Source organism: Dichomitus squalens (genome assembly GCF_000275845.1).
Source record: "Dichomitus squalens LYAD-421 SS1 unplaced genomic scaffold DICSQscaffold_6, whole genome shotgun sequence".
Lineage (NCBI taxonomy): Eukaryota > Fungi > Basidiomycota > Agaricomycetes > Polyporales > Polyporaceae > Dichomitus > Dichomitus squalens.
The window spans coordinates 896,594-913,903 of record NW_006766888.1 but is presented as its reverse complement, the minus strand read 5'-3'; the positions used below and the strand labels follow the sequence as shown (position 1 = coordinate 913,903).

Sequence of the window (17,310 nt, the reverse complement as noted above, 5' to 3'; positions counted from 1 at the left end):
AGGGTATGGTTAGAAAAAGAATCGTTTTCGAACAGAGAGTTATGAACAGGCGCCCCGAATCAGGCCGTTTCTAACCGGGATTAATAACTGTTATTAACTCTTGTGTTATTAACTGTTAAGAAGATTTTCTAACGCCGCCGAGGTTTATTAACAGTCGTATTGAATCGATGATCACCACGCGTCCTATCATCTTGCCTGGCTCGCAATCTGCTACCCTATCCTCATTGTAATCCTTGTCTCCATCATCTGGGTCGCACAAAAGCATGCGCAAGGCTTAGGCACGGAGATTAACCTCGCCATCTACCTTGAACTCGGTATCTTACGCCTACAGCCTCCGACCGGACTTTTGAACAATATATAACCGGGCTGATAGACCCCTGGGCTTTTGAACCGTTAATTAACATGTTAATAACCTGTTAATAAACACCGGGTTCATTATTCCGACTTTCAAACTTTACCCTAGTGTAGTCCATGCATCCTCGCGCGACGGTTTCTCTCCGTGTGCCGCGTTGCTCTCCCCCCCTACTATGCTTCGTTACAGCTCTTGGGACCTCAGAGAAAATCTATCCATTTCATCAAACAGACACACGGCGCACTTGATTCCCGGTCTTCGTGCCAGAGCCAGCAGAAGGTTGCCAAGTGAGACGGCCAGACTTTCTGACAGTAGGGTTTTCGGTTTGATTGGACATTTGAAGGTGGAGGGAATCTGTAGACCAGCAATTCTGATAAAAGTAGAGAAGCGGCAAGCTTGCAGTAGGGCCATGGTCGCTCGTAAGACGTGCTAAGACAAACCCCAGTACAATTTCGACATATAACCTATTTTAAAAGGGCTTATCCGAGGTCGGGCTGAGGGAATCGAGTGCAGAGAATCGCGATTCGGGTGTGCGGTGCTCCTCCAGACTCGCACCGGCGATTCGACGTGATTCTGGCAGAATCGCGGATTCCCCCCTTCTCGAATCGTCTCCCGAATCGTTCCCTCGAATTGTCCACCGAACCGCCATCTTTGACTACCCCTAATGCAAACGCGCCCTCGATTAGTGTACATGGCAGAAATGTTTTGGGTCATTTTGCCGGCAGATATGGCAGATATGGCAATTGCCAGAGGCGGCAAATACTGGCAAATATATAGACGCCCACATCAGATATCGGACGTTCACCGTAACCTGTTCCCGATGTGCAATGGCTGCTGTCTACCGTCTATACATCCTCTATGGTCCAAGTATCACCTTGTTCAGCCTCTCCACCCACAAGCACTGTGATCTCCTCCTCAACTGCCACCGGAATCACATTCTTGTCTACCTTCTCAAGCTCCTCAAAGTCGTACAGCTCGCCCTCAAGCACCTCATGGCCATCAATGGTCACCTCCGAGTTCAGGTCGCGGTTTCGAAGCTCCTCTTCAAACTCCTTGAAAGCCTTCTCCAGATCATCCAGATCTGTGTCCTCTGGGCCCTCCAGAGCCTCCGATGGCTCTCTGGCAATGGTGAGTGGTGGTACCCACGTGAAGTCTTCATCGAGGTCAGCGGCGAGCTCTGTGTCGATGCCGCTCTCTGGTCGAGTGTGCATGTGGGAGTGCTTGCGACGAATGGGGACCCCATTGAGGGCGAGCTTTTGGTGTAGATGGCGGGAGAGGTTTGACCGAAGCTTACCGAGCTTCTCGAAGGTGTCGACCGAGAGGCGGCAACGTTTTACTGACTGCGTACCGCCCAGGTCCGAGAAGAGCCGCTCAATATCGCCAGCATGGGGTACGATGGAGTGTAGGGCTCTTGCAAGGGCCTTCAGAGGGTGCTTTGCGGCGTCGACAGGTAAGTTTGTCCACCACTTGAGAGCGTCGGCATCGCCACCGGTGAACGGTTCTTCGCATTTATAGTATGCCTCGAGGTCCGCCTTGAGAGCTTTCGCCCGGGGTAGAGGCCAGCTCCACCTCTGGGCGATTTCCAAGGCGGTCTTCTTCATGAGCTCGAAGCTGCGGCCATTTGCGACCTGGGAGACAGCGAGGCGGCGGCATAGGGGATGGAGAAAGAGGGCGAGGGAGTGATGTGCGGTGTCCATTTCGTAAAAGCGGCGGTTGAAGACAGCCTTAGAGTGCAACCAGAACCCCACCTCATCACTGTCGTGAAGGGTGAGACGCGTCATAGCTCGTGCGCACCGGATGAGCTCGAGCATGCAGTCGGCCAAAGTCGCATCGCGCGACTCAACATTTCCGATCGCGTCGACAAGAGGCTTTACGGTCCGGATGAACTGAGCGATCGCAGGCCAGAATAAGTTGCCATTCGTAACTACGATGTCGTAGATAGACCTCGGAATGGGTGACAACTTGTCAGGAGGGCGTAACGCATCCTCCCTTATGCAGATAGCGATGAGGGCTGGCCTAAGTACAGATTAATCGTAAGATAGGTATCCTGCCCTCTAGAGGTTGCTTACCGATAGGTCTGGACACTCATGCAGTGCAGAACGAGGGCATACCACCGGGACTCGCAATTCTGCTTGAGCGATGTCTTGATTCCGTGTTTCAATGCCTCCCCTTTGAGTTGTCCACCCCAGTAGTGAGAACGATTGAAGAACGTCACAACTTCGGTCACCTTCTTGATAACCTGTTTCATCTTGGCGAATGTTGAGATCTCACCGATGATCGTGTTAAGACCATGAAGGAAACAGGCAAATGTCTGTGAATCGGGGTATTAGTGGATTAGCGAATTGCAAAAGGGAAATGATTACTAGAAGCCAAGGGTATAGCTTTTGTAGCTCTCGTCGATATGCTTGCATTGTTGTCGGGTTGTCTGTTGTGGCGGCAATGAACTTCTTCATGTCACTTAACCCCATAGTTGAGGTTGCACGTTGTGTGGTCTCGATCAATGTTGGAACGTTTCCCCGTTTGCCTGACAAATCATCAAGACTCAGTACGGTGGGATGTTGTTTTACCTCGGCCGCTATAGAGCCATACAACGACCGCTTTAGGCAATCCTCCCACCCATCAAAGAGAAATGTCAAGAAATTCCGTTTCTCAAGCCGCTTCATCTCCTCATCCCACACTCGAACACTCTCCATATCGAGCAGCCGATGGGAACGTAGGGAGATGCAGGTGTGTACGATGGCCGGATCTCGTGCACAAAGTCAACGAAATACCAATTGCCGGAGGTGCGGAAGGAGGCGTTTGCATGGACAATATAGCTTGTTCACACGATATTAACAGGTATTCTCAGAGGGTTATGTGAATAATAACTCACCGAAGAAGCTTTATATCCGCTTTCGTCTGCTGTGCTTCTGACAGCGTGCGGTCGAAGTAGCCATTTAAGTCTGCTCTCCGTCGCTTGGCTGGGACAGGCACAGAGTCTGGGGCTTCGGAAGTACCACCTCCTGTGGAGTTTGAGTCTGTGGGGGTGCTGGTGGTTTCGGGTGTGACCTCATCCGGCAGAGGAACCGTTGCTGGATCAACAGCACCCTTGGCACGGAGGGCTATTCCGGCATCACAGCGAACAGAGTGCGGAGCTTTTGGGCATTTCTTGGAGTCCACCAGGTGATTGAGAAGGTTATTGTCGCGGCCTTCAATGCGAGCACCATACTGTGAGGTTGGACCGCAGTGCTTGCATTGCCAAAAGAAGCGGTTTGACTTGTTACTGACAGCCTCTAAGCGTGTGAAGTTGCTAGTGACGACAGCAGGCTGCTTCCGTCCCTTGTTGGAGGATTGGGCGCTGGCGGATTGGGACATAGAAGCCGCTAGAGACGATGTGACGTGTCCACAGAAGGGAACTTTGAACACCAGCTCACGCCAGTATAACGGTATTTCCAAATATATTCATCAGGCGCTTATATATCTGCCAATATCTGCCAGGGAAGGTCCGCTGGCAAAATGGCAATTGCCACTGGCAGAATGGCAGCGGCAGAATGGCAGCATTTTGCCGCGTACACTACCCTCGATCCACCTGACCAGCGCCATCTACCCTCATATCGTTATCGTACGTGATCAGCACATCTTTAGGCATTATTGAGAGCCTGTCAAGCATCATGGGAGCTTCGTTGCAGTCTTCTATACAGTGCAAGTGTCAGTGGCGATCCCTAGTGTTGACATCTGCATCGAGAGGTTACGGTGTTTCCTTGGACCGGGTTGAACACCTGATATGCACCAATTTCCCGGGGACTGTCTTCTACATTTGCGCAGAAGGGTTCACGATGCTGTGTCCCACACCATGGCGGACTGTGCGCTGGTCTACCTGTATAAAAGACAGTCAATCTGATGTTCGTACTCTTCAGTGTTCGCTTGCACCCATCTAATCCGGTAAGCCCTCTGCATTCGACCCAGTGGATCGCTCTGCTAACGACAGCCCACATTGCAGACCTCTCAGAAGGCAACAGGTCCGACTCACCTATTCCCACACTCCATCTCGCCCGCTGTACTGAATTCCCTCCCATTCATCTAGTAGCAACCATGGTCGACACCTCCGTCCTCCTCGCCCTCGCGGCGCAGCATCAGCGCGTGCACTTCGACTACACGCCCGCCTGGGGCCGCGGCTCGCCCGCCTCCTACGTCGACAACGTCACCTTCCCGCACGTCCTCGACGACAAGGCATACCAGTACCGCGTCATCGTCGGGGACAAGGACCTCGGCCTGCGCAAGTCGTACTCGATCCAACCGGACGGCTCGCAGAAGGTCAACTTCCTCGAGTACAACGGCGGGTACGGCATCGCGGACAGCAACCGCATCCGGGTGTATGTCGTCGACCCCGAGAGCGGGAACCAGTACCTCATCGCCCAGTGGAACTAGCGGTAGCGACCCTGAAACGCGACATGGTGACAACTTCTACTGCTGGAGTTACTTGTGAAGTGTATCATCATGTCGCAGAGAGGCGCAAGATGTTCGATATCAATTGTCATTATATTGCGAGTGCAGGCGTAGCTACGTGGAGGGACGTGTACTAGTAGATACAACGATGTAAGGATGCCGAGTCCGCTGACGTGAGGTGGTGTTACATACGGAAAGCATGAAGCAGCATAGTAGTAGTGAACTCATGGGTGTCGATAATGTAAAGATAAGGTAAAGCGTCGTGCCGTTGTAGTTACCTAGTAGGATGGTGCTAGAGTAAGTTTGCGCGGATCGATGCAGAACACAGCATCGTCGAATGGCTCGGACGTGCCACATGTTTCGCAGCAATCGGTCACGAGCTCGAGCCGCTTCCTCGAGTCCGGGCTCTGAGCAAGGAGCTTCAGCGATTGCAGCCGGTCGGGGCACGCCATCCGCTCAGCATCAGGATGCAGTCGCAAGACGAGCCTTGAGTCAGGTTTCGACAAGCGGACCCTCTCCCAGAACGGCTCGATGAACTGCACAACAGACTCGCTGACCTCCCCCAGACAGAAGTTGAGTTCGTTCAGGTCGGTCCAACGTGCCAGGGGCTCTGCTTCCTTGCACGCGTCCCGAATGAACGCCTTCACAGCCCAACGGCTGCCCAACGCGAACCGGCGTATACTGGGGAAGGCCTGAATGACGTGGGGCTGCCAATACACGCAGGAGTCCTGATACTGGCGGACAGGCGAAATGTGAATCGAGAGATGAACTATCCGCGCCGAGTCAACGATGCGGGAGAGCTTCTCTACGGCGCTGGGAAGCAGCGCGGCGCGATCGATGGCCGTCCACCCGGTGGTGTCAAAGGTACCCGTTGAGCTCTGGCGGGCCTCGAGGTGATCAGCATCTTCGCCTGGCCAGCCCTTGACGGTGAACTGGCCGTCGACGCGTAAGTCGAGGGCCGTGATGGGTTCGCCCATGCCTGAGGGGAAGTTGCTGCTGAATATTCCGCTTTGCGCTTGGTACAAAACTTGACCCGGTCCCAGAACGGCCCGAAACTCGACAGTGGGGAAGGGATGCAGGAAGAAAGGAACGAGCTCCTCCATATACTCTAGGCGATCTTCGATGAAGAGGTACTCGAGCCTCGGTAGCACGATTGGGCGAAACGCCGGGTGGTCATCTTCGATCGGGAGCGTGTAGTCCAACGATAAGCGCTGAAGGTGTGTACATCCCTCCAGCGTATCGAGCAGCCAAGATTGAGGATGCCCTGCCAATACGAAGTCTTCATAGTAAGACACGGTGGAGGAGAGATTCAAGAGGACCAGCTTCTCCTTGACCTGCTGCGGTATATCCACCAAGATGCCCGATGTGTCCAGGGCCTCCAGGCTAGGGAGACGAGGCAGCTTCAAGATCCTCGGGCTTTCCGGGTCCTCGTCGACAACAAACGTGTCACCAGGCTGTGTAGCGTCCGCGTAGTCTTCCGCGAACTGCGAAACAGAATCCTCGCTGTCGACCTCGGACTCGTCCGAAGTCTCGGACGCGCTGTCAGGCGGACTATCCGACTCACCACAATCCCAGCCGTTAGCCTCTGTTCGTTTTTCATCCTCATCCTCCTCATCCTCGTCCTCCTCATCCTCCTCGTCTACATCGGTATCGGAGCCCCAGACGTCTTCGCTCCAGCTCAGCGATCGCGCTTCAGACAATGGCTCGGCATACTCTTCCAGCTGCAGCGCCTGGACGTGGTCCGCGCGCAGCGCCTCCACGACATCGAACGCCTCCGCACGCACGGTGACGTGCCACCGAATCCGTAGAGAGGTAACACTCTCCGAGATCGGCAATTGCGCGTAGTGGAGGTTTCGAAATAGTGTTCGGAACCAGCCGTCTTGGCGAACCCCGTGACCTGCATCGACTGTGACTTGCAACCCCTGCAGGAGCCCTGAACGCCTCAGAACCACGGCAATGGTGAGTAGAGGGGTGTGTGGCCGAAAGAAGAGGTTCGTCCACATGGAGGGGTCGCCATACAAGGCATTACGCCAATGCTTGCTGACGCACGCTAAGCTCGCCCACGACATATCCGCCTCGTCGTGGTCCAACGCGTCCCGACGGACGAGGTGGAATATCTGGCAAAGTATTTCGGTTGGAGGGGCGGAAGCCATGTGCGGCAGGGCTTGTTGGAGATGGCCTTTTCGATGGAGGGGAGCTCGAAGGCCAGCGGACGGAGGTGGTTAGGACTGTGGAGCTCGCGATCTAGAGAGTAATAGCGGTCATGACGACTCAATCCAATGCATAAGGAGTCAAATAAGCTTACCCGGCGCAGAGGTGCTCGAAGGAGGAGAGTGGAGATGTGGTGGTGGAGGAGGAAGGTGTAAAGCGGAGAAGGGCGCCTTTTATCAGCACGCTTCGACCTGCTCTGTTCAAACTCCGGCGCATATCTGCCCTTCTTTCTTTCGGGTCCCCAAGTATGTTTCTGCTTATCAGATATCGTCTACGGGAGTAGGTTCATGGGGCTTACAAACAAACAAAAGACGGCGGTGTCACCTCCCGGTCATTGACGAAGCCGTCGACTAGGATGACCCTCCTCCAGTCACGTCGAAATACATGCCCATCTAGCCAATGCGTAGGTAGCCCTTGAATGGAATATTCAGCAAAGTCAAAGCTGTATTGTCCTAGAGCTTGCCTGCAATACATGACAAGCAACGGCACCTGGCGCGGGACCCTTGGAGGACGAGACTGTCGCAACCATCCCCACAATTCGAGAGATAGTCCTGGCCAAATCCAAATGATGCTGTCCCAACAATGGATGTTGTGAGTCTCATCTGGCATACGACCCTTGCGCATGCGTTAGTGTTTGTGGGCCTGATCAGATCAAACTATCTGGAGCGACCGGGCGGCTGATGATCCAACCGGGCTCTCTTATATACTGTTTCATAGACGGTTTGCTCTATCTAACGAGTGCAATTACGCGGATATGTGGGACATCTATATCGGAGATGTTGAGTATTGTGGATTATCGAGCATTACAGACTCACCCTACGACTTGCAGCCGATATGATTATAGTATCCCGACGCAGACAACACAGCCTCCCAAAAATCGAGCCGAAGTAAGTGAATCGTAAACTTCAAGTGTGGCGTGTCTCCCAAAGAGAAATCATTACACATCTCGACGCCTACATACAACACTACAAACTCGTTACAGGGAAAAGCAGCAAACAAGAAGGTCGGTCCGTGAAACCATGTAACCATTTCTATCGACCTAGGCAACGCGAATACGCAGGCTCGACCCTTAGGCTCAGAACCGCGCTTAGTGGGTGTATGCACCGCCAGTAGCACCGTAGTTCGGCTGCGGGGGAACACCGCCGGGTGCCTGCTGGTAGGCAGCTGGCTGGTACTCGCCATTGCCCACATCTAGGTTTGCATCCCTCCTCAGTCTACGTCTAGAACGAAATGGATGTAACGACGCACAGATGTATCCGCCACGGCCGTAGCGCTCCTCGGCCTGCATCTTCTTGTAGATTAACCAGAAGGCATGCTGCGCAACGCAGCATTAGGAATTGTATGCACAAGGCTTCAGATGAGGTTGCTTACCAGATGTCCTGGAAGATACCCGAGGCTAATCCAGGGGAAAACAGCCAAGAGGTGGCATATGAGAAGAACGGCATCGGTGAGTATCTCGCATACGTATACCGATCGACATGTCTCAGGCGGGTCACCGCCGTCTAACTTGATTCGACCGGTTGGGACTTGGAACACTCACACAGTCAGGAGGATGTTGATGAGGAGGTCACAGCTGCAACCAGTGATGAATGCCGCTGCGGCAGGGGGGAAAAGGATAGCAACCTATAGACGCAGGAATCAGCTCAGCTCCATATTCTCGAACATATGCGGAGGCGGTGCAATGGCCTGAATGACGTGAACAAAATACATACAACGATGAGAAGGACGTCCGAGCCGCGAACCATGATGAATGCGAGTGCTGGTGGTAAAGCGGTTGTTGTGATGTATAGAGAGATGCTAGTGGGAAAGGGACAAGGAAGACGTCAGGACTCTGAGAGGAGGATGGAGTCGGCGTGGCCCGGGGTCACGGAGGCAGCTGCGCCCAGGGACGCAGCCGCAGCCGGCCATGACGTAATCTGCCTCCGACGTGACTGCTAGTGACCGGACGCGTCCGGACGCGTCGAACGCGCAAGGGGCGAAGCTCCGGCGTCTTTGGTGACTTGCGGCATGGCAGGAAACGGCAAGGTCACTTCGGTATATATTGCAGGTCGCGGAACCTGAGCAATATCCGTGCCTGAGCTCAACGTACAAGCTAGCCTCCGCGTATAGTGACTAGCACTAGTGCTGATATCGTGACAAAATGGTTACACGCTGCTGGGCCCTCTCTATTCCGGAGCCATCAATTAAGACATTACTATGATACGTAGCGAGCAGCGAGTGACAGAGCAAAATGTGGATAGTGTTCGTAATATTACAATGTGCCTGTTGTGGTATGTTGCATGTGCAGCATCTCCTGGCATCATCATCCGCTACCTGTGGACCCTATAGCATGTCGGTGGCCATGAGGTATGTTACGAGGATCGCGTCTCGTACTGTGAGAGTCATAACAGCTTGGTTTCAGCCGACGAAGCCCACGACATCAGAGCGGAAATGGCCGTACTTCGCATGAGTACCGCGGAAGTCATGTCAATGTTCTTTAGAGGCGGACCACAGTCAGCGACATTACAAGCTGCGACGTGTCCACTCACAATTGCACAGGTCGTATGTACATGCAATTGCCGCGGTTCCGGCGAGTGATGGTGGTGCATAGCGATGAATTTTTTTCGAAGATCTGCCCGAGATCGGTTAGCGCGAATGAATTGAAGTGGCGGAGTAACTCATCACCGAAGATTGCACTCACAATCTGTGACGGACATGAGGTCGTTCTCACCTCGGTAGCTCTTCACATAACTTGAGAACTGCACGCCCGCTTGGAGTCTTGCTTCTAGGATGTCGGTTTTGTTGAGCAGCAGGATGAATTGGATCGAACTGAGTAGTCGACTCGAGCAGATCGTCTTCCAGAGGTTGAACGAGTCCAGCTGACGATGATGTTAGTCGGAGCCTTACCGTGCAGGCGTGGTCTACATGGGGCGCACCAGACGATTGACGGCGCGGTCCTCCAGAAGGACCTCGTTGAAACCGGCCGTAGAACACATGAAGATGATGGCGTTCACTACAACAAGTCGAATTTAGCATAGAGCGAGACCGTCTCGGATCATCGTACGCACCATCCTCGAAGTATGGTAGCCATGACGCTATATACACGGCTGAGCGTCGAGGCAAGACATGAAGACTATAGGACGCACCCCGTTGACCTCGGGCGCCACCAACATCATAGAATATCCACTGTTGACCGTTTTCGGCCGCTGCAGAGCCGTCGTCGGGTTTGTATCATAAAGCCTGGAAGGTTGAGCAGAGCTCACCCGTCTCCATCACTAACTGGTGCTCCTCCACTCCGACCGTCTGTAGCCGCGCACGCAGAATGTCATCTGCAACCAACGTTACATCTCGCTCACCGCAGGCACGAGGATGGGAAGCAAGTACCAAACGTGGGCTCGTAACTCATGCTTGCTATTCGTTCCGCTTGGTCCAAGAAGCTGTGTCAATACAGAAGTCCGTTAGCGGGGAAGAAGTCTCCAAGGAGCCGACGCATGGATACGCACAATCCGGACTGCTCCCTCAGCACGACCCCTTCCTCTGTCAAGCCTGCCTGCACGCCCTCACTCGCCCACAACGCCACAATATCCGCTCGACACGCATCGAGAATCTGCCTGGCGTTTTCGAGCGCCTCCGCATGGTCCTGGTCGTATTGGGTTTGCGCCTTGTCCTGAGGCTTACGCTTCAGCAGCGACACCCATGCTCGCCCGCCTCGCACCGTGACCTCCGACGGTCGCCCGCTCGAAATAGTGTTCGAAGGATCATGGATCTCACGCTCGTGCACCGACAGCTGTTTGGCGAGGATCATCTCGACCTGTCTCAGCGGCGAGAGCGCGAGCTTGAAACGCCGGATCTCGCTCGATGGCTGTGGCTTCTGCGATGCGCGGTGGTGCGGATGCGCTTGCCCGAACGTCGCAGCCGTCGGGCTTGCACTCCCTTGCGAGTGCAGGGATACGTCGCCGTGGGGGCGGTACGTCGTCGAATTAGAGTGGGATAGCTGCGCGTCCGCTGTATGGCTAAGGAGATCGATGATGTAGTTGACGGACCGGACGAGGTTGAGGTGGATCACCGCGCGCCAGGCATCGCCCTCTGCGCGGAATGCTCGCGGGGTAAAATGCAGCTGGAAGTTCTTGAGCATTGTTGACTTCCCGGACTCCGACTGCCCTGCAAGCGCATGCGGTCATACGTCAAACGGTAAGCGTTGTGACGTGCCAAGGCAGGGTGGTCAACAGAACAGGTCCGATCGAGTGGCGCGCCGTCAGTCCGAATTCAGCATTGCGACGTTAACGAGTCTTCAGCTGACGCACGCGGAGGCAGGCGTACCTAGCAGGAGCAGCCGCGTCTCTTCCTTCCGCTTCCTCCGTGTAGATTGCAGTTCGAGCTCGAGTGCTTGGTCGATCGCGTCCGACACGCGCCTTGCCTCCCTCTCATCCTCCAATCTGAGTGCCTTCTCCAGTTCAGTCTCCCCCGGAGGTGGGTATGGCGGCCACTGGCCGCTGTCGCGCGCATCTTCGTAGAGGGAGGCGATCTCCTTCCCCTTGCCAGAGCTGCTGCCGGGGTGCGGCATGTCTGACAAATCGTCTTTGAAGTTATCGTCGGCTCGTAGAGCACAGCGCAGAACCGTAAATCCGGCACTCAAACCTGCCCGCCGCGAAGGAGGGGGCATACAAGGCGCGCCAGCCAGCAGATGTTTTAGATAGCGAAGGGGGCGGAGGCAAAGGCAAAGATGGGATTCCAACCATCCGCCCCCTGGCCGGCGTCGGTTCTTAGCTGGCCTCGGGACAACGCAAGGCAGGGGCGCGTTTTCCGGGATCGATGATACTGGATCTATGAGATCTGATGATGGCATTCAAACACACCCCGTCGACCGGCGACCATCCTCGCTGAATTTCGAACGTCTCTTGGAACACTCGGCTCCCATACCAACCTGCATAAACCTGATCCCACCGGGTCCGTGAGTATCGGGCGACGGCGGCGAAACCGTGGTGCTCACCGCCCACGCCGGATTTGCACAGTGATTCCGCTATTATACCCGTTGCCCTCCAGATGCAGCCGTATCACCCCTACGCGCGCTGCGCCTACAGCGGTGTTGTCGCAGGCGGCGTGCCGGGCGCGATCCGAGTCGCAATGGTGTTGCGGACGATGGTGGCAGCCGCGCTGGCATCACTTCTCCGCGGCTCTTCATTTCTGAATATGTATCAGGCATGCGCGTGAATGCCAAGATAAGTAGTGGCAGTCTTTCGAGTGAAACCCGATTTCAACCACATATGCACATTCTCGTACGTACCGGTAGTGCCGAGGACCGTGTCGTGGTAAAGCAGAGAAGCGTGTCAATGGTAGCCCCTCCGAAGGCGGCGTCTCTGTCGGCTCACGTTAGCAGTACTTCTTGGTCTACTGACATCCGCACGTCCAACACCTTGGTCCTTGGACTCATGTCGCCTGCTCTCTTCCATGCCCATCGTGAATGTTGAATCACCAACTACCATCTGGCTCAGAGAGCCGGCATTCAGGCAGTGATAACAAGTGCGATAGGAGGGAGGCTACCGCTTGAACCTTCAGGGCAACATGGCAAGACAGAGTCTCCAAAATCTTCTCCAATCTATGTAGCAGGAAGCATGCAAACATAGCCGGCGATCGCGGGTAGTGCGGGGAAGATAAGCCGGAAGAGACCAGCGTGAGACCAGCGGCGTTCTGGCGCGAAGCTATCCTAGAAACGCAAATCGTACGTCACCGTGGCATCTATTGTTACATTGCTCACTATGTAGTGTGTGCTGATGGAACCTTTGACAGAGAAATCGTGCGCTACGTCAGCAAGCTGTAGGCAAAGTTCGATAGGCTGTGGTCTTCAAAGGCTCCTTCGACCGTGGTCTCGTGCCCTCTGTAACCCAGGCTTAGGTGAACACAGACATGCCATCATATGAAGGCTTTGCAACTACTTAGACCAGTGCTAGGTCGCCGGGCTGCTGGGAAGCATCGGCAGTTGCTACCTAGGTAAGGGTTTTCCAGCTTCTGGGCTCTCTCGCTATTCCCCTATAGCTAATTCATGGCCCGCTTGAGTCTGTCAGAAGGCCTAGCCACCCCTCGCCGTCTGCGAGTTGCTCTTTCATGATAGATCATAGCCCGAAGCGAACCCGGACCAGTGCTCGCCTCAGTTTCTTGGACCGCTAATGTTTCCTTTACCTGCGACCTCCACCGTCTCAAGAGACGGCACCTCTGAAATGGCGGCGGTGGCCAGGTTTACAGAACAGATCAAGGATTTCAGCGTCATACTTGTTGGCTCCTCGTCGCTCGCTTATGATGATGCACGAATTGCTCGAGCACATCTGCTGTCATCTCGATTGTACTCGGTGCGTGACCGTTTTGTTTCCTTTGGATTGTTTGCTTGTCGCACTATTCGCCATGTACGCTACATATCCTGTTTACTCTCTCGGTCCCGGATGGTTCTGCAGGACAAGCAGACTGACTGCCGCCTCGGTCAGCTCGCCGAGAGCCTTCTCAGTGTCCCCTCAGCATCGGACGCTTCTCTTCGCAGCAGTGCAGATCTCTTCTCAAAATCTCCATGGCTACCATCGTGATACATCCCCCTCGCCTTTCTCAAGGTGTGATTCTCACCATCTTGTCTGCTAAGCTAGCGCTTTGCGACAGGCATTTACGAGCTACCAGTGCTGCGCCTCCATCAAGTCAGCTCATCACGGCGACTCCTGTCGTACGAGGCCTCCATCATGCTTTCCGCTGTTCCCTCGCTTCGACAACGCGATGGGCTTGTCTTTCGGCCTCGTTGTGATGCAACGTCGTCGCCCCTCCTGCACACATGCTACTTTCGCGGCCATTCACAGACTAGTACCCGGCGGCTGGAACTGAGCGTGAAACCTGGATTATGAGGCGGCGGCGTGTGTCTTGGGGTACGTACTTCTTTTATTCGATCTGTCGAGCATCGAATATGCTAAGTCGGATCGTCTATACACAGGCATCTTATTCTACCCTGCATGCGTTTCAGGGTTATCTCTTGATCGGTACCGGAGCTGAGCAACGAGTATGGTAATCGCGTCTTATAGATTTATTCCACAGCGCCACCTGTCACTCATGAGCCGATTCACGCGCGGCAGGGCTTGAAATGCTTGAAGAGACTACCATACAGGCATATGTGAATTCCAGCTTTCTCTACTCAGGCTCGATGCTTTTGACATCGTACTCGAGGGCTTCTCGTACATTGCCCCATATGTATATCTTCCCAGCGTCCTTGCACCATTGGTGTCGTCCGCCTCGGTTGCTTGCGAGAACGGTCTATGGTGTTGGTGTCTTGCGCAGAATGGTGCGAGGATGCCAAACGAAGTTCCATCCGCCTCCGCCGCTTAGAACGGTACGTGCGACTATATAGGACGAAGATGACGGGCAACACTGGAGTACCACCACTGCCTCTTGTATGGCTTTCGCCCTATGAGGTTGTACGCACCCAAGTCTATGCAGACGTTCACGACCCCTAGGACGAATTTTACGAACTCCGCTCCCAGAACGACCTCCTCTACTTCCACTAGGACGACTCCCTCCATTGCGAGCACCGCTTCGAACGACTCAGCCTCCAGCACGACATCAAGAACGAAATCCAACGAACAACCGAAAATGCTCGTAACCGGATACCCCGCCTTCGCGCAGAAGGAACTCATGGACTCCTTCGCTGCCCGCGACAGCATTGATGTCACACCACGGGCCAGCGAGGACGTCACTGTTCGCGGGAGCCTCGACTTCCCCATCAGGGAGAGCGTCGACAGCACCGTTAGGGGCAGCGTCAACATCGCTGCCAGGAAGAGTCTCGACCAAACTATTAGGGCGAGCACGGACACCAGGCTAGAGTTCAAGAGGACCAGCATGGACTCGGACAAAATGAGTGAAATCATTGAGAAGGAGATAGACTCGGGTCAGACTACTCCCGTGGAGGAGTTTTTGGTCAGATTCGAGGCAGGAGAGCGGGACGACCCCAAGGCAAGTCCCGAGCCATGCGAGATGAACTCTTCATTTGAGCCTGCGCTGACTTCCTATCGTCGTAGAACTGGTCAGGATGGTACAAGTGGTACCTGAACATGCTTGGAGGCTTATTGGGCTTTGTGACGTAAGTGCCACGACGGATGTGGGACGTGGTCCCCCCTTGTGACTAACAGTTTCAATGCAGGACCTTTGCGTCGTCCGCGCCGTCCGGGTATGCCACCGACATCCTCGCCAAGTTTCACCTCGATGCCGAACTCGACGCGCTCGTCATCTCGCTTTTTGTTATGGGCTTTTGCGTTGGGCCTCTTCTGTGGGCTCCGCTCTCTGAACAGGTTTGTGGGTCAGCATCCCCACCAGTGCCCACGGCTTACGTCTAGTTTCTATCAGTACGGACGTCGACCCATCTTGATCATCAGCTTCCTTGGGTTCACGGTACGTACTCATCCCCTACACACTATCGTAACGATCCTAACCGACGAATGCAGGCCTTTCAAATTGCATGTCCCTTCGCAACGCACTTCGGTGCTATCGCCGCCTTCCGATTCTTAGGCGGTGTCTTCTCGGCTTCTACTCAGCCCATAGCCCCGTACGTCATTCCATGTATATTGGCCAGGACAACGTGCTCATCCATATTTCTTTAGTGCCTTTGCTGTCGATCTGTTAGTACGCGTGTTCTTGGATATGCTCGTCAATATTTATCCGAGTTTCTGCATGACAGCTGGGATGATGCGACAAGGGAGAAAGCTCTCATCGTCCAAGCTATCCTGTCTTTCATCGGTCCTACAATGTATGCTGATTCACCGACTCACATTACTCAGAGTTCAGAGCTCATTGTCATCTCTCAGCGGTCCTCTTGTCAGCGGCTACATGGCTGCAGCAAACATTGATTGGAAGTGGTGTTTCTGGATGCTCGCCATAATGGTCCGTGTCATTCTATCGGATCCAAACGTGCTCTCACGTCCACCCTAGACCGGCACGTGCACCCTCTTGATCATCCTCACCTACCCAGAGACCTACAGGTAGGCTTATTTCATATGGTTTGACCTAAGACAACTTCACTCACGAATCATAGGCCGATCCTTCTTACCCGCAAGGCTAAGCGTTTGCGCAAGGAGACGGGTGACGTGCGCTACCAGGCCCCCCTTGAGCTAGTTCAGAGTCCCAAGCTGTCTGGAAGGCTTCATGATACACTGGCCAAACCTTTTATCATGTTCCTCCTCGAGCCCATGCTAATCGCTACCACGATGTACCTGGCGGTGGGTGCACCACCCTCTGTTCTCATCACACGAACGCTCATCACGAGATCTAGTTTCTCGGCGGTTGTCTGTACATGCTATTGGAGGCGTACCCTGTCGTTTTCCAGGAGGGCTATCACTTCTCTTCCAGTAGGTGACTCCTGAGCACTAAGGTTTCCAAGACTCACGGCCCGCGTGTTACCCAGGCACGCTCGCCCTGACATACCTCCCTGTGACCGCTGGCAACTTTTTCGCATTGGCTCTGGTATGTCAAGCCCTATTCTCTCTCCGATTGCATAGCCCATAGAATCTCCTCTCTTCAGCACCTCTGGGTCATACAACCCGAGTACGAGCGGAAGGTGAAGGCATATGCGCCTAACCCAGTTCCTCCTGAAGAGCGGCTCTGGGTGGCGGTGTGGGCCGCCCCTCTCTTCGCCATCACCTTCTTGTGGTTCGGGTATGCGATGTCTCTCAGAGTGCTCGAAATCCGCCCACTTACAACCAATCTCAATTCTATCTGACAGGTGGACGTCGTTCCCGACGATCAACTTCTGGGTTCCGATGATGTCAGGCTTCGTCATGGGTTGTACGATGCTTCTCTTGATGGTGCGTATGCACTTGCCCTATTCCAGATCAGCCGTACTCAATTCGGAGATACCGACAGGTCGCAATGTTCAATTACATCGTCGGTATGTCCTTCTGGCGGTTATCGTGGACCGCGGACGGTAGCTAACGCATTAAGCGCAGACGTCTACGCTTTCGCAGCAGCAAGCGCACTCTCATCCAGCATGGCCATCCGAAACGTCTTCGGCGCGGTGTTCCCAGTAAGTTTACACAACGTCACTGCCGTAGCGACTCATCTCACGTCCCGATAGCTCTTCTCGACGCAGATGTACCGCGCCCTCGACCCGCGGTGGGCGTCGACCTTAGTGGGGTGTGTCGCCATCGTCGCTATCCCCATCCCCATTGTCCTCAAACGGTGAGGGGTCTTGTGGCCTAGGTCACCTGTGCTACACAGAACACTAACCTCTATCACCATCACTAGGTATGGTCCCGCGTTCCGCGCGAAATCGCGGTACCAAGACCCCGTGCGCATCATTTAGTCTATCTGCGTTGCGTGTAGGCACC

General features: G+C 54.4%; 6 protein-coding genes across 6 annotated transcripts; 2 read left to right on the top strand and 4 right to left on the bottom strand.

The window, feature by feature from the left end:
* Positions 1–1,197: 1,197 nt before the first annotated feature.
* Positions 1,198–3,045, bottom strand: DICSQDRAFT_145296 (uncharacterized protein; the record flags this gene model as incomplete). The annotated part of the gene is made up of 4 exons (XM_007363480.1): positions 1,198–1,341; positions 1,363–2,368; positions 2,422–2,663; positions 2,716–3,045. 4 exons carry the CDS (start codon positions 3,043–3,045, stop codon positions 1,198–1,200), a joined length of 1,722 nt encoding a protein of 573 aa, XP_007363542.1.
* A 1,297-nt stretch (positions 3,046–4,342) lies between these two features.
* Positions 4,343–5,036, top strand: DICSQDRAFT_101883 (immunomodulatory protein). Its single transcript, XM_007363479.1, has 2 exons — positions 4,343–4,350; positions 4,416–5,036. The coding sequence occupies exon 2, from the start codon at positions 4,424–4,426 to the stop codon at positions 4,757–4,759; it is 336 nt and encodes a 111-aa protein (XP_007363541.1). The 5' UTR covers positions 4,343–4,350; positions 4,416–4,423; the 3' UTR covers positions 4,760–5,036.
* Position 5,037: 1 nt separating this feature from the next.
* On the bottom strand, positions 5,038–6,930 carry DICSQDRAFT_160329 (uncharacterized protein; the record flags this gene model as incomplete). Its single annotated transcript, XM_007363478.1, has 1 exon — positions 5,038–6,930. One exon carries the CDS (start codon positions 6,928–6,930, stop codon positions 5,056–5,058), a length of 1,875 nt encoding a protein of 624 aa, XP_007363540.1. The 3' UTR covers positions 5,038–5,055.
* An 828-nt stretch (positions 6,931–7,758) lies between these two features.
* Positions 7,759–8,787, bottom strand: DICSQDRAFT_134423 (uncharacterized protein). The gene is made up of 5 exons (XM_007363477.1): positions 8,701–8,787; positions 8,529–8,611; positions 8,360–8,384; positions 8,237–8,303; positions 7,759–8,179 (listed from the first exon to the last, which is right to left on the bottom strand). Exons 1-5 carry the CDS (start codon positions 8,731–8,733, stop codon positions 8,076–8,078), a joined length of 312 nt encoding a protein of 103 aa, XP_007363539.1. The 5' UTR covers positions 8,734–8,787; the 3' UTR covers positions 7,759–8,075.
* Positions 8,788–9,238: 451 nt separating this feature from the next.
* On the bottom strand, positions 9,239–11,620 carry DICSQDRAFT_101878 (G-protein alpha subunit). The gene is made up of 11 exons (XM_007363476.1): positions 11,288–11,620; positions 10,471–11,128; positions 10,352–10,404; positions 10,231–10,296; positions 10,114–10,173; positions 10,036–10,062; positions 9,904–9,980; positions 9,669–9,846; positions 9,517–9,599; positions 9,429–9,462; positions 9,239–9,360 (listed from the first exon to the last, which is right to left on the bottom strand). The coding sequence occupies exons 1-11, from the start codon at positions 11,529–11,531 to the stop codon at positions 9,311–9,313; spliced, it is 1,530 nt and encodes a 509-aa protein (XP_007363538.1). The 5' UTR covers positions 11,532–11,620; the 3' UTR covers positions 9,239–9,310.
* Positions 11,621–14,584: 2,964 nt separating this feature from the next.
* On the top strand, positions 14,585–17,285 carry DICSQDRAFT_167868 (MFS general substrate transporter; the record flags this gene model as incomplete). The annotated part of the gene is made up of 18 exons (XM_007363475.1): positions 14,585–14,908; positions 15,010–15,071; positions 15,132–15,279; positions 15,335–15,379; positions 15,433–15,533; positions 15,589–15,606; positions 15,666–15,734; positions 15,793–15,868; positions 15,917–15,966; positions 16,020–16,203; positions 16,257–16,332; positions 16,389–16,447; positions 16,506–16,639; positions 16,707–16,788; positions 16,847–16,871; positions 16,930–17,006; positions 17,058–17,161; positions 17,228–17,285. 18 exons carry the CDS (start codon positions 14,585–14,587, stop codon positions 17,283–17,285), a joined length of 1,692 nt encoding a protein of 563 aa, XP_007363537.1.
* Between the last annotated feature and the right edge of the window lie 25 nt (positions 17,286–17,310).

Coding starts and splice junctions, on each gene's coding strand:
- DICSQDRAFT_101883 (XM_007363479.1), top strand. CDS start 4,424: ATGGTCGACACCTCCGTCCTCCTCGCCCTCGCGGCGCAGCATCAGCGC.
- DICSQDRAFT_134423 (XM_007363477.1), bottom strand. CDS start 8,733: ATGGTTCGCGGCTCGGACGTCCTTCTCATCGTT. Junction 8,612..8,700: donor CGGACGTCCTTCTCATCGTT/GTATGTATTTTG, acceptor CTGCGTCTATAG/GTTGCTATCCTTTTCCCCCC. Junction 8,385..8,528: donor ATCAACATCCTCCTGACTGT/GTGAGTGTTCCA, acceptor CCCCTGGATTAG/CCTCGGGTATCTTCCAGGAC.
- DICSQDRAFT_101878 (XM_007363476.1), bottom strand. CDS start 11,531: ATGCCGCACCCCGGCAGCAGCTCTGGCAAGGGGAAGGAGATCGCCTCC. Junction 10,297..10,351: donor GAGTTACGAGCCCACGTTTG/GTACTTGCTTCC, acceptor CGTTGGTTGCAG/ATGACATTCTGCGTGCGCGG. Junction 9,463..9,516: donor TACATACGACCTGTGCAATT/GTGAGTGGACAC, acceptor CCGCCTCTAAAG/AACATTGACATGACTTCCGC.